Below are 15,295 nucleotides of genomic sequence, written 5' to 3' on the forward strand. Positions count from 1 at the left end.
TAGCAGGTCTCTAGCTATTAAACATGTTTTCAGTTTTTTAGTTCTTCCACACATACAAATTTCATTTTACTATAGAAGCACAGCGCCACAACTTGCACAGTTACTCTTTAGTTATCAGCACTTCCATTTGCCTCCAAAATTTAGCATGAACCATTTTCCCAGCAGCAATGAAAGAGATCAGTTCTCCGGCCCAGTTTCAATGTCTGTTCCTGCATTGCAAAACTCTTTTTTGCAAGTCTGGAGTGTGTGTTGGGCTCATCATCTCTATCAGCACGTTGATCCTGGTGGGCTTAAACTATCATTCGTTGTTACATCTGAAACTGTTCCAGCCATGTTAAAACAATTGTTTAAGATCTTGGGTAGTAAACTGACATTAAATCAGTTTCTCATTTCTATTGTAATGGGGAACTATAGTTAGGCTAGCCAGGAATGGTGTCTTGACGAAAGAAGACAGTGGAAGGCCAAGGAGGTAGAGTTTTGACCCAATACACATTCTCCAAGTACTAAACTGCAGTTTAGGAATCCATGAATGTACCTGTGAACAATTCCCACAAATGGTTAAAACAAACAAAAACCTCTCTCTTCATGATATTGCCAGAAATTTGAATATGTTTGTATTACTTATCATTTTCAGAATGACAACATTTAAACAAGATCTTATAGTAATTCCTTACAATGTCCATATATAAAAGATAACTTGTGACCAAATTCCCAGAGATATTATCAGAGATGTTTCAGTATCTTTTCTCCAACTGGGCCCATTTCACCATGTAATAAATTTTGTGTGTTGAAATTTGCACTCATATTCTTGCAAAATGTTATAGACTTTTGAAAGAATATAATATGCTATATGCTGGGGGGGGGGGGTTATTTCGTTTGAGAAAAAAATGCACTTTTAAAATTGTTATCGTGGTTTCCTTTCATCATCACGTACTGGTGATTTTCATAATGTAATTCTTAGGACAAAGTCCATTGAGGAAAACAATCACAAGACTCCAAGCCATTTAAAGATTACACAATGCAGACAGAAGATAAAAGACATGGAAATGTAAAGACTGACTATCTTGCCTTTAGGGGTATAAATATAAGATAAAGTAAAGGTCTGCCCTTGAGTATTCTTGAGTTTGTTGTGAATGGATACAGACATACCTTAACCTAGAACCGAACTAATTAGAAATCATGTTACATCTTTATTGATGCATGTTTCTGGACAAGGAAAACAAGGGCAACATTCCATCTGGATTAAAGTTTGGGGGTGGGTTCAAAATACGCACCCTATTTACGGTATCTTTAATAGCGGGAACAGGAAGACGTGGCAAAGATGTCTGGAAACTGTACAGCATTGGTTTACGACCCGAGAAAAGCTTCACTAGTGTCTGAAAATGAAACAGAAAAAAGCAACAGTTGAAATAAGTATTTATATTTTGTTTCCTAAACGTACACTCTAAACCTTTCAACTTCCTTTGTACAAGGTAACCATAAAACACATGATCTCTTGCTAGCCTACTGCTTTCAAAGCTTGCAGAAGTTCTTTTTCACATGGCTTTTGGTTTATCCTCTTAATTCAGATCCCCTACTATACCAAGCTAACCCTAGCAACATTTCCCTGCATTCTTTCCTCCCAACTCATCTTTACCCTTGTAATCTCCTTCCGGTCAGGGACCTGACTAACTCATGTAAGGTTTGTGTACATTGACAGCACAGTACTGAACTATTAATCATCTCTTCCTTTATCACAGCCTTCCCCACCTGGTGGCCTCCAGATGTTTTGGACTTCAACTCCCACCAACCTCATGGGAATTGTAGTCCAAGACATCTGGAGACCACCAAATTGAGGAAGGCTGCTTTACTGGAATATTTTCAGTAGCAAAATTGTCAAGGACAGAGGAAAGAGCATAGGTATTCCACATGAACAGCCAGAACACTCAAGTGTTTCATGGTGCAGGACAGGACAACTACATCCCTGGGAGCTAAAGCTTTTGAAGGGGGATGAGGCATGTACACCAGATGTAGACCATCTAGACAACATTGAAGCATGTTGGCCTTTCCACTGCCTTCCACTGGACTGCCTATATCTTCCGGAACTGCAGCCTGCGGCTGTGCCTTTGTGTGTGTCCAAGTGTGTTTATAAGTGTGCACTCAGGTTACATTTGAGGATGGCTTGGGGATTTGGAAACTAGTTGAAGCTGGTGTGTGTTTAATGCTTGGTATTTGTCGTTCAAGAGCAGTATTTATGTTCATTTTAGATTATTTCAGTGTTTTATTAGACTAAGACCATTTTGTTCATCTGGGTTTTTGTTTTTTGTTTATTTTGGCATTCTATATTGCCTGTTTCAATTATCTGCTCTGCTGCTTCGCTTCACCTCCACTGTTCATTAGGACAAACGAGGCACTGCTCCACCAATCTCTCTTTGCTCTCAGCTAGCCTCCACCCAGCTGCATTCTTACTTACAACTAATCCAGGGGGGGGTAAAGGCTATCAACTTCCTCCTTAGATTCAGCGTTGCCTTAGTACTGCTCAGCATGGAGGAGGACAGGGACAAAACTATTATTAGCTGGCCCCACCTGGCGTTGGCTCTGCCTACTATTGGTCTCCCTGCCTTCCACCTTAGCAGTCCCAGTGGGCACCAACCACTGCTGGATTAAACTTTCATTTTCTAAACTTTTGCAGAACACAGAAGTTCACACAATGAGCACAGATTAATAATGACACAATCAACCATTGTTCCCAAGGTTCTTTAATTAGGGAAATAAAGAAAAAATGTGAAAACGAGTTACAGTAAGGAAAGAAGCTTGGGGGGAAAGCTAGACTGGTCAATGGTGTTGTAGTGAAATAGAATGCTGCAACCTAGCGAGTAAGCCAGTTAGTTTAAAATATCTCAAATATCTGAGAATTTTAGTCCTGGGAGAAGAGAAGCAATGTTAGTTATATTTCTTAACACACTTGCCATTTTAGTTATAATAAACAGCTTCCTGTCACTGTCCAGGAGTAAAAATCAAGACAGCAAAACAGATTAGTCATAACTATTCACACTGCTCAAGCTTAGCATTATAAGAAGAACTGGTCTTTTATGTATTGAATTTGTAGAACATGCCAAAAATTCCAGCCAATGAAAACACCAAGCCAGGCTGACACAATACTCTAAAGCCTTACCCTTCAGACAGAACCTGTATTCAAATGAGAAAGCTCTTGGGATCCTATCTGAAGAAAACTATCAGACATTTAATTTGCAACCAGTTTCTATTTCCCACAGAAGTATTCAACATACAATCTATCATTTCCCCTGAACTCCTTTTTACAATCAAGTAATATATAAAAGGGACAGGATGTAATGACCACAAGACCACGTTCTTGGTAAGACCTGTTTACCAACAGGATACATTAGACTATTTATGCTGCAAGGCTACACGGGGGGGGGGGGGGGGCATATTTCCTCCCAGCTACTTCCCCAACACCACCTGACACATTCTCCTCATGCTTTCTTCAAAATAAGGGAAGAATGGTAAGCAACCACTTCCCTCCCTGTAACACTGAGGAAGCTGCAAGTTCCTGACAGAAGTGGAATTTGGCTTGAGGTCCTTTTACCAAGGCTTGTGTTCCACTACTGAGAGAAGCTAGTCACACGGTGGTCCTTTGGGAAGGCTAATTGTGTTGAACATTTAGCTATTCAAATATTGCAGTCAAGAGTAGCCAAGCTTCACCCAAGTGGAGGGCTATTCTGCCAGTTCACAAAATGTAACCAAAGGGAAATTTTTGAAGAATAAGCAGCAGCACCTCAATGGCATTCCTTGGTTTCCATTAAATATTAAGGGGCAGTAATAAGAAGGAACTGGGAAGAAAAATATTGAAGCTGCGCCCCTGAAAACTAAGTTACTAATGGCAGATATAATCAAATAAGTGTCACATCAACTACATATTCTAAAATATAGAGAGATAAAAATCTCTTACCATCCATATCTTGGTTCCTGTGGAAAGTTTGCCATGTTCAGCAAACATCCACCCATGGTAGGAAAGCAGCATCTTTAGCGTGTAGCGCATGGAGAAAATGAGGGCCACCCAGAGCCCCGTCCCAAAAAGAATCCCACTGACAATACCTTGCGTTTGGTTGGACATATAGCCTCTGTTAAAAAATAAAAGGAGAGAGAGAGCATCTGTTACTCCAAGAATTCTGGACAAATGTAAAAGAGTGAAGCATACCAAAGTAAGCCACTGTTAGTAAGAAGAGATCATTCTGAACATTAGGACTGTGCTGAAATAGACCCCCAAATTCACCAAGGCAGCATGTTTGAGGGGGTGGCGTGCTTGATTATTTTCAGGCTAGGCCCCCAAAATGGCACAAATGATTAGGAGGAGGAATATACTTATTAATGGCAGCCCCCCCTTTTCTTTTACTGTTTAAAAAACATTTATAGCAGTGGTGGCTGTAACATTTATAGCAGTGGTGGCTGTAACAGAGCACCAGCCATCATGTGAATGTGAAACTAGTGTATTTGCGGGGTGGTCAATTACCCTTGGCTAGTGCTGGTGGCAGCCTTTTTAAAATTGTAAGAGGTGGGGGAAGAGGAAGCTGCCAATACTACCATGGTAAATGCCTTGTTACCATGTTTCAACCCCACCCCCTACCTGCACCCACTGTTTCAGAAGAGGTACATATTTCAGGGCAGGGACACTGTTTCAGGCGGTACACTGTTTCATGGCTGGAGAGCTGCACTGCAAAATTCCAAGAAGCGTTAATTTTAAAGGGTGGCTGTGTTTCAGTTCTTGCATTTTTTTTTTCTAAGAAAGCGCAAACTACCGTATTTTTTGCTCTATAAGACTCACTTTTTCCCTCCTAAAAAGTAAGGGGAAATGTGTGTGCGTCTTATGGAGCGAATGCAGGCTGCGCAGCTATCCCAGAAGCCAGAACAGCAAGAGGGATTGCTGCTTTCACTGTGCAGCGATCCCTCTTGCTGTTCTGGCTTCTGAGATTCAGAATATTTTTTTTCTTGTTTTCCTCCTCCAAAAATTAGGTGCGTCTTGTGGTCTGGTGCATCTTATAGAGCGAAAAATATGGTAAATGTGAACTGGATCACATTTTTTCCTCATTCCTAGTGCCAAGAAATGAAATTTCTCAGAGCTCTTTGTGAGTTCTTAATGCACACGCACACATAGAGAGAGCTATATTGTGGTCCACAGACCCAGAATAGCTTGGTGCACCGTGTACTTGTCTCTGCATAAGTGTGATGGCCTGGGATTCCGATTCGGAGGATGAAACAGAGGAATCCCAGCCTGCACAGGAGTCCCCGCCTCCAGGGCCGGCTGAACTGGGGCAAGGCCTAGATGCTGAAGAGCCTGCACCTGTGGCAGTGCATCAGGAGCTGGCCCCAGGTGAAGCCCTTCTGGCCCCAGAGAGGCTTGACGACTCAGTGGCCACAGGTGAGCCTCCTCCAGGGCCCAGTAACCCTTCGGCCTCTCCTGATCTGCAGAGGCTTAGAGCAGAGAGGCGAAGGGAACTGGTTGCCCCCAGGAGGAGTGCTCGCCTTAAGGCCAGAGGAGGCGGGGCTCCTGGGGGCTGGGACCGCCCATGGCCTTAGAAGAGGATAAAAGCCCAGTCAGCCCGGCCCCAGGTTGCGGGAGCAACGTCGTTGTTGGCTTCGGACCTTCCTGTGTTCCTGATCCCTGCTCGGTCTCCTGTTCCTGACTATCCGGTACTCCTGTTCCCTGCTCGGCTTCCTGTTCCCGACCATCCGGTGTTCCTGTTCCCTGCACAGCCTCCTGTTCCAGCGTTCCTGTTCCCCGCCCGGCTCTCTGCCTCGGACCTCACCCCTCTTCGTGTGGACTCTGCTACACCCAAGGTACCTTACCCCCGGGACCAGCACAGTTTGCTCCCGCCACACCCGCACTCCCCCTTCGTAGGGGTGCGTTCGGGAAGAGCCAGAGGCCATGGCTGACCAGGCGGCTGCACTGGTGGCTTTGGCCCAGGAGAACCAGGCCTTGACTCACACCGTGCAGCAGCTCAGTGACGCGGTTGTGGCACTTCAGCAACGCTTGGAAGCCCTACCGGCTCCTGGGGCCGACGCCCCGGCTCCGGGCAAGTACCCAGTGGCTTTGCCTGAGAAATTTGATGGAGCCCCGGCCAGCTTTCCCATGTTCCTGGCCCAGGCCAAGCTGTATATTCAGGGGCGAGCCCGGAACTTTCCTGACGACCGCACCAAGGTGCACTTTTTGATTAGTTTGTTAAAGGACCAGGCGGCCAAGTGGGCGTTGCCGCTACTCAGGCAAGACTCCCCCTTGCTGGCAGACTATACGGGGTTTTGCAATCGTTTGGAGGCCGCGTTCGGCAACCCCCAGAAAGGGAGTCAAGCCAACCGGGCGATTCGGCGTTTGAAACAAGGCAAGTCCACGGTGGCCGCATATACCACGGAGTTTCGGCTGTTGGCACAGGACTTGACCTGGAATGACTCGGCACTGCGGGACCAGTATCTCGAAGGGCTTTCGGACGAGGTACTGGACCAGTTGGCCACAATGGAACGTCCCACCACGCTGGACACTCTCATTCAACGGAGTCTACAAATAGACGACCGGTTGGAGGATCGTCGTCAGGCCCGGGGTCGCCGACACTTCCAGTTCACGGCACCAGCTTTTTCCAGCAGCCCCACGGTCACGACTGATTTAACGGAGGAGCCTATGCAGCTGGGGGCAGTGCGGCCACGCCTTTCCCCCGCAGAGAAGGCGCGGCGTCGGGAGGGAAATCTCTGTCTTTACTGTGGCGGAAGTGGACACTTCGCTCGGTTCTGCCCTGAGAAACCGCCAACCCCAGTAGCTGATGGCCCTAGCTACCGGGGGTCCCAAACCGCACAGAATGGGCCCGCACCAATGGACTTGCAACATCTTATGGTTTCGGTACGTTTATACCCTCCAGGTGGGCCCTGGATCCTCACCCATGCTTTGGTAGATTCAGGAGCAACCCGCTCCTATATGGACGCTGCTTTTGCCGCCCATCATCAGGTGCCACTTCGGAACAAGCCAGTACCGGTCCAGGTGGAAGCGATTGACGGTCGACTTCTGCGTTCAGGTGCCGTTACTCAGGAGACCCAGCCCCTGGTCCTGTGTCTCCAGCAGCACCGGGAGTTGCGAACTTTGGACATTGCCTCTATGCCCCGCTTCCCCCTGGTGCTCGGGATGGACTGGCTGGAAGCCCACAACGTTCAGATTGACTGGGTCAAACGGACCGTGCACTTCCCAGACCCATGTTCCCATGCTCAATCCGGAACGCTGGCGGCCGCGCCCTCAGAGGAGGCAGCACCCACGCTCCCAGCCGTGTACCAGGACTACCAGGACGTGTTCGAGGAACGGGGGGCAGACCAGCTGCCGCCGCATCGGCCTTTTGACTGCGGCATAGACCTCCAACCCGGAGCGCCTTTACCAGTGAGTCGCTTATATTCTCTAACAGAGCCAGAGCGCGAGGCTTTGCAGGACTTCTTGCGCAAGAACCTGGAGCGTGGGTTCATTAGGCCTTCCACCTCGCCTACCGCGGCACCAGTGCTTTTCGTTAAGAAGAAATGTGGGGAACTCCGCCCTTGCCATGATTACCGAGCCCTGAACAAAATTACCGTCCCAGACCGGTACCCCTTGCCCCTTATCTCGGAGCTGCTGGAGCGGGTGCAAGGGGCACAGGTGTTCACCAAGCTGGACCTCCGGGGGGCCTACAACTTGATTCGGATCCGAGCCGGGGATGAGTGGAAGACAGCGTTTGGGACCCGGTACGGGCAGTTCGAATATTTGGTTATGCCTTTCGGTTTGTGCAACGCGCCTGCTGTGTTCCAACGCTACATCAACCACGTGTTTCAGGACTTGTTAGACAAGTACGTGGTGGTGTATTTGGATGACATACTGATTTACTCCCGTGACCCGGCTCGCCATGAGGGACATGTCCGGACCGTGCTGCAGCGCTTGCGTGAGCACCGTTTGTACGCAAAGCTCAGCAAGTGCGAGTTCCATCAGCGGTCTGTGGACTTCCTTGGTCACCGGCTCTCTCCAGATGGGGTGCAAATGGACCCGGGGAAGGTGACAGCGGTTCGAGAATGGGCGGCACCCCGGAACCGCAAGGACCTACAGCGTTTCCTGGGGTTCGCCAATTACTACCGGACCTTCATCGCTGATTATGCTCATCGCACCACCCCGTTGACCCGGCTACTGCGCCCAAAGACGCCGTTTTCCTGGGACAAGGAGGCAGAGGAGGCGTTTCAGGGGTTGAAGGCCTGTTTCCAGAGGGCACCAATCTTACAACATCCTGACCCCTCTCGACCCTTTGTGGTGGAGACCGACGCCTCCAGTACGGCTCTCGGTGCCGTCTTGTCTCAACAGATTGGTCCTGAAGCGCCACTCTTACCCTGTGCCTTCTATTCCCGCCAGCTCCTACCAGCGGAGCGTAACTATACTGTGTGGGAGCGGGAACTACTGGCCATCAAGGTAGCCTTTGAGGTCTGGCGCCACCATCTTGAGGGGGCACGACATCCGGTGGAGGTGAGAACCGACCACCGGAACCTGGAGTACCTCCAGACCACCCGCAAGCTGAACCAAAGACAGATCCGGTGGGCGTTGTTCTTTTCCCGGTTCCAGTTCCGGATCCGCTACATCCCTAGCTCTCAGAATCAGAAGGCGGATGCCCTGTCCCGGAAACCTGAAGACAACGCAGACACGGTACAGCAAGCAGAACCCACCACGATCCTACCTCCGGCTGCATTCCTGGCCACCCAGGAGGCGCAGCCACTGCAGGTTCGGGTGCGGGAACAGCAGCGGGTCGACGCTTGGGCCCAGGAACGACTCCGGGAGCTGGCTGAAGGGTCCAGCCCACAGTATCCAGGGCTGGTCCTGCATCAGGGCCTTCTGCTGCACCACGGTCGTCTGTACATCCCGCCAGGGCCACTACGGCTGGAGGTTCTCCGGATGGCCCATGATGCCCCAGCAGCGGGGCACTTTGGACGGTATCGGACCACCCATCTGGTCAGTCGTGAGTTTTGGTGGCCCCGCCTGAAGGCTGACGTGGCTCGCTACGTTGCTGGTTGTGATGTCTGCCGGCGCGCCAAGGGACCTACCGGGCGACCCCCCGGCCTACTTCAGCCATTGCCAGTTCCACCGCGCCCTTGGCACACGGTTTCGTTGGACTTTGTAGTGGACTTACCCTCGTCTCGTGGCTGTACCTGCCTTCTGGTTTTCTCCGACCATTTCACCAAGATGGTGCACTGCGCTCCCTGTCCATCTGTACCCACAGCCAAGGAAACTGCTCAGCTGTACCTTCAGCATGTCTTCCGCCTGCATGGCCTACCTGAGCGCGTGGTGTCCGACCGGGGCGTTCAGTTCACATCCCGGTTCTGGCGAGCATTACACCAGACCCTCGGGACAGAGGTCTGCCTCTCGTCAGCCTACCACCCACAAACCGATGGCCAGACGGAACGGGCGAACGCGGTGCTGGAGCAGTACCTCCGGTGTTACTGCAGCTACCAGCAGGATGACTGGGTCGACCACCTGGCATTGGCGGAGTTCGCCTATAACAACGCGGTGAATGCGTCCACCCAGCAGACCCCGTTCCAGGCCAGTTATGGTTATCATCCACGGCTGTTTCCAGAGGTGCTGCCGGCATCCGCGGTCCCGGCGGTGACGGAGTGGCTTCAAGAGCTCCAGTCCCAGCAACAGCTTTTGGTGGAGCAACTGCACCAGGCCAAGGAAGCGTACAAAGCCCAGGCCGACCGCCACCGCCAGGTGGGGCCGGAACTTCGCGTCGGTGACCTGGTTTGGCTCTCCACTCGCCACCTCCACCCCTCTCGACCTTCGCGGAAGTTGGACGCCCGCTTCACCGGCCCGTTCCCTATCGTAGACCAAGTCTCTCCTGTGGCATTCCGTCTCCGGTTACCCGCAACCCTGAAGGTTCACCCGGTCTTCCACAGGTCCCTTTTGAGTCCGGTGGCCCCACCTGACGAGTTCCACCCGAACCGTCCCCGACCGCAGCCAGTGTTGGTTCGGGGAGAGCCTGAGTACGAGGTGGAACGCATCCTGGACTCCCGATACCGCAGGGGAAAGCTGCAGTATCTCATTGACTGGAAGGGGTACGGACCGGAGGACCGTTCCTGGGAACCAGCGGCCAACATCCACGCACCTGCCTGCCTCCGAGAGTTCCATGCGACGTACCCCAGCAAGCCGGGTCCGGACCCTCGGTTGAGGGGGGGGCCTGGGAGGGGGGATGGTGTGATGGCCTGGGATTCCGATTCGGAGGATGAAACAGAGGAATCCCAGCCTGCACAGGAGTCCCCGCCTCCAGGGCCGGCTGAACTGGGGCAAGGCCTAGATGCTGAAGAGCCTGCACCTGTGGCAGTGCATCAGGAGCTGGCCCCAGGTGAAGCCCTTCTGGCCCCAGAGAGGCTTGACGACTCAGTGGCCACAGGTGAGCCTCCTCCAGGGCCCAGTAACCCTTCGGCCTCTCCTGATCTGCAGAGGCTTAGAGCAGAGAGGCGAAGGGAACTGGTTGCCCCCAGGAGGAGTGCTCGCCTTAAGGCCAGAGGAGGCGGGGCTCCTGGGGGCTGGGACCGCCCATGGCCTTAGAAGAGGATAAAAGCCCAGTCAGCCCGGCCCCAGGTTGCGGGAGCAACGTCGTTGTTGGCTTCGGACCTTCCTGTGTTCCTGATCCCTGCTCGGTCTCCTGTTCCTGACTATCCGGTACTCCTGTTCCCTGCTCGGCTTCCTGTTCCCGACCATCCGGTGTTCCTGTTCCCTGCACAGCCTCCTGTTCCAGCGTTCCTGTTCCCCGCCCGGCTCTCTGCCTCGGACCTCACCCCTCTTCGTGTGGACTCTGCTACACCCAAGGTACCTTACCCCCGGGACCAGCACAGTAAGGATATAAAGACACTTAACTCTTCTCACCCCCCAACACTGTTGATAGAGCAGCAACTGCAAGGTAAGCATATAAAGGGGGGGGGACACACGATAGGATTCTACTCTGTCATTATTATCTCACTGTACTCTTGAGCCAAACTGAGAAGTGACGTACTACCCATCATTAACACTAACCAGAAAAATCTATTCAATGCAAAGAGAGAGTTTACTTACGTTGTATCAAGGGTCTGGTTGATTTTAGCTATTAGTCCCAATGAAGGATCTATTTTGGCATACATTGTTGACATAACTCCTACTACTACAATAAGCCAGCTGGATGGACTAGCAGGATAGACTCCTGTGATGATGCCATTCTGAAAAGGCAAGAACATAAAAAGAGCCCTACTGAGTCACAAGAATATTATACTTTAATTTTCTGGATTCCGATGCACCCATTTAACACTTCCCAGACATATTTAGTGAACATATCCATGCGAATGCAGACTAACTCACGGCAGACTAACTCAGTGTTCTTTATGGAACACTGTTATATATAATTAGCAAGAATGATGTGTGGATGAACTTCTTTTTAAAATGTATTGGAGACTGGTAAATATGGCAATAGTGTAAAGATGGCAATATCTGGGAAGCTACAAATCAGCACAGGACCCTCCAAACTGCACCCACCAAACCGGGAAGGGGTAGGGCGATACATGCCCACAACTATGATAGGCCCTTATGATGGATGTTTCCCTCATCTGGACTATCTCCTAGCATAGAAAGGCAGGCCCTAACAAAGGGGAAGAGCTCCTGGATTGCCGGATAACTTTATCTGGCAATCAGATGGCATACAAGAAAGCCCTTTCATTTCCTTCTCTTGCCCATATAGCACTAGTGAGAAATACCATATGAGTCAAATGAGGTTTATATCTAAGCAGGGATTTGAACCCAGGTCTGCCTGGTCCAAGATCAACACCCAATACAATGCATCACTTTCTTAAGGGTCTACTTTTCCATGGCAGTAGGCAGTTCAGATGAAGTGAAAGTAAAGAAAGTGAGGGGAACATTTCATGGGTTTTCACTAAATCTATTTCAACATTTCAGAGTAAGATTCACACTATCTGGTTCCACATTTCTGAAACATGTGGTTGCTAGTTAACCCAGGAGGAGGAAGACTTGGCAAGCAGCAGAGTGCTGCTTAACCACACCTCTACTCTGATGCTGCTCTGGCCAGACTTTGTTTTGGTCTTTAAATATAACCCAAAAGAAAAATAGCCAGGAGTGATTATAGCCAGGAGGGGGGAAATGGACAGGGGTGGTGTACATACACACATCAGCCAAAACTAGTGTTAAAATGCAAAATTGGGTATTCAGAAACCCTTGTTTGCTGCATAATATATGCCTCAGTCCCAAGTATAGTTTCAGATCCGCAATATGAGTTACCTTGAATCTGATGAATTTCTTCTTCCATGAGTAGAGACCAGATAGATAGATCTGCCTGAGAGCTTCATGGCTCATACGCAGATCAATTCCATCTGGGGTTACAGTAAACTGAAAAGCAACTGCCTGGTGGGCTTCCGCCATTTTTAGAATTTACCTGGCAAACAGAAGAACAAACAAATGTTTATTAGTAGATACTTAATTTGCATGAGAGAATTACGGTATTTTTCGCCCTATAGGACGCACCGACCCATAGGACGCACACACATTTCCCCTCCATTTTTGGAGGGGGAAAAGTGCGTCTTATAGGGCGAAAAATATGGTAGAAGCCAAGAATATGATATCTACTGCAAATTTGTAAAGGCAAGTAATCATCATCTTTGTTTACTGAAGGTATCAAATACTGCTTGAGTGCTACTCCAGTCCACATCATTAGGCAGCATTCATTCATTAAGCCAAACTATGGGTTTGCCTTTTGGTCATGCACACAGCCCAACAAAAATGTTGGCTAGTCTACCATTAACTAAAGTTTCCAGTTTTGTTGGAACTGGGAAACTTTGAGTTAACAGATTTGGAGCAGACCAAGATAGTAAGCCATAGTTAATGGTACGTTTTCCACCTTTCACAGCTTGGTTATGTGTGTGGCCAAAAGGCTGAGTCATATCTTAGCCTAGATATGCCTCATCACACATGAGTGCCCACAATAACTTCAACAAGGCAACTGACAAGAAGTCTGTGCTCTAGAATAATCACATTCTCTCATTGAGAAGAAGTGCTATAGTGAAGCCAGACATTGCACCCTATTACTCCAGTGTAACAAATAATTAGAACATCCACTTCCATTAACAAGCAGAGTTCTTTTAGAGCAAATTTGGCAATTTGGTTCACTGCCCAAGAACAGCCCAGCTCCTCTCTCCCCATTTCCCAATCCATCCAAACCATAACTAGATTAAGTTTTGCCACAATAAAAATGAATACTCTTTTTTAAAAAGAGAGATAAATGAACATTTAATTGAATACAATGATTTAAAATATATTTTGTTGAGGCTGACAGCCCTTTGGGCAGGATTGATGGCTGAATCAGCATTGGAATTGCTATGTACCGGTAAATCTTGCATAGTGGAAAGAAACAGGGTTCCTCACATAGGAGAATAAAGCATAAACGTTTCGATGATATATTGTAAGCTGCTGAAAAGATAGCTGCTTGTCAAAATCCATAAGCACATTCATGGCTGAGGAGGAGCCACCTGATTTATATCTCATTCTCTTCTTTGGTACACTATGACCTAAAGCAGCAGGGGTAAGGAAACCTGTAGGCCTCTAGATGATTTTAGACTTCCAGACCCACTCAGTATGGCCGGTGGTGAGGCACGCTGGGAGTTGTAGTCCAACAACATGTGCTAAAGGCTTCCCACAACTGACCTACAGCTTTATGTAAAACAAATTTGCGTAGATAAAGCTCATATTCATGTAGCAATACAACATTAGCCACAGACAAAGTCACAGGTTGGACTAGTATATAGCCAGGAAAGAGTGACAAAGGATTAAGGGAAGATTGGCTTTAAAAGGAAGACACAAGAATGAAATGACCATGCAGAGGACAACTTTATCATATTTGCTGTCAGTGTTAACCCTGGAAGCGCATGTACAGTGGTACCTCGAGTTACATATGCTTCAGGTTACATACGCTTCAGGTTACAGACTCCGTTAACCCAGAAATATTGCTTCAGGTTAAGAACTTTGCTTCAGGATGAGAACAGAAATCGTGCTCCAGCGGCGCGGTGGCAGCAGGAGGCCCCATTAGCTAAAGTGGTGCTTCAGGTTAAGAAAAGTTTCAGGTTAAGTATGGACCTCCGGAACGAATTAAGTACTTAACCCGAGGTACCACTGTATATGCCACTGGGCAAATGAAAGAAATGAAAAATAGTTGGGGTCCAAACACCTCCTCTTATAATGAATACAGGACTTCAACATTCTTTGCAGTAGTCAAGCATGATACAAGTTTAAATGGAAGCTTCCATTTCTACATCAGGCCCTTAACAAGGTCTGTGACAACATTATTGTTCACTGGCAGAATGAGAGCTGCTTCCTTCCCCGGTGGAGGAGGGCCCAGAGCTTTGTAGCAGAGCTTGTGGCTTTGCATGCAAAACTAGGATCTCCGGTTAAAATTATCCAGTAGCAGTTGATTGCAAAACGTCTGTCCAAAATCTTCAAGAGCTGCTTCGTGAGTAGGCAAAATTGCTCTAGATGGGCAAATATTCTGATCTGCTATGAAGCAGCTTCCTGTGTTCTCAGTGGCTGGTTTGATTCTCATTTCTAACTTCTTAAGCAATGAATTCTAGGCAAGATATATGAATAGTTGCATGAAAATTAGAGTTAATTGTATTTCATGTAAAGAGAAAATTGTGTCTCGGACACTGATGTTGAAAACTAGCTTTCTCCCCCCGCCCCTCTAAATTTTAAAACTGAATGCTTTTTCCTTTCCACCACATGAATTCCCAAAGAAAATGCTCACTCAATACAGTGGTTCCTCGGGTTAAGAACTTAATTCATTCCGGAGGTCCGTTCTTAACCTGAAACTGTTCTTAACCTGAAGCACCACTTTAGCTTTTAGCTAACGGGGCCTCCTGCTGCTGCTGCGCCGCCACTGCACAATTTCTGTTCTCATCCTGAAGCAAAGTTCTTAACCCGAGGTAATATTTCTGGGTTAGCGGAGTCTGTAGCCTGAAGCGTATGTAACCTGAGGTACCACTGTATTATTTCTCTGAACCAGTTATTATCAACTGGAGGTCCACGGACCCCCAGGGATTCTACGTAACCCACCCAGGGGTTCCACTGCACCATTCACATAACAAAAACTACTACAGAGATAGCAAAATTCTCACAAGTAGGGAGTCCATAGCTTGGCTATTGAAAAACAGGGCATCCGCACTCTGCTCTGCACTCATGGACAAATATGAGAGGTGAAAATGCTACTCTGATGAAGCCTAAAACACATGAAACTTA

General features: G+C 48.5%; 1 protein-coding gene across 2 annotated transcripts in view; it reads right to left on the bottom strand.

The window, feature by feature from the left end:
• The window catches only part of CPT1A (carnitine palmitoyltransferase 1A), a 50,467-nt gene that overhangs the window by 25,708 nt on the left and 9,464 nt on the right, over positions 1–15,295 (bottom strand). For both annotated transcript variants that reach the window (XM_028735929.2, XM_028735941.2), the window contains exons 2-5: positions 12,293–12,446; positions 11,084–11,223; positions 3,950–4,121; positions 1,275–1,376 (exon numbers count right to left, since the gene is read on the bottom strand). In XM_028735929.2, the coding sequence (XP_028591762.1) occupies positions 1,275–1,376; positions 3,950–4,121; positions 11,084–11,223; positions 12,293–12,433 (555 nt within the window). In that variant the 5' untranslated portion in view covers positions 12,434–12,446. The remainder of the gene's footprint in view (positions 1–1,274; positions 1,377–3,949; positions 4,122–11,083; positions 11,224–12,292; positions 12,447–15,295) is intronic.

The sequence above is a fragment of the Podarcis muralis genome, chromosome 1, assembly GCF_964188315.1.
Source record: "Podarcis muralis chromosome 1, rPodMur119.hap1.1, whole genome shotgun sequence".
NCBI classification, from domain to species: Eukaryota; Metazoa; Chordata; class Lepidosauria; order Squamata; family Lacertidae; genus Podarcis; species Podarcis muralis.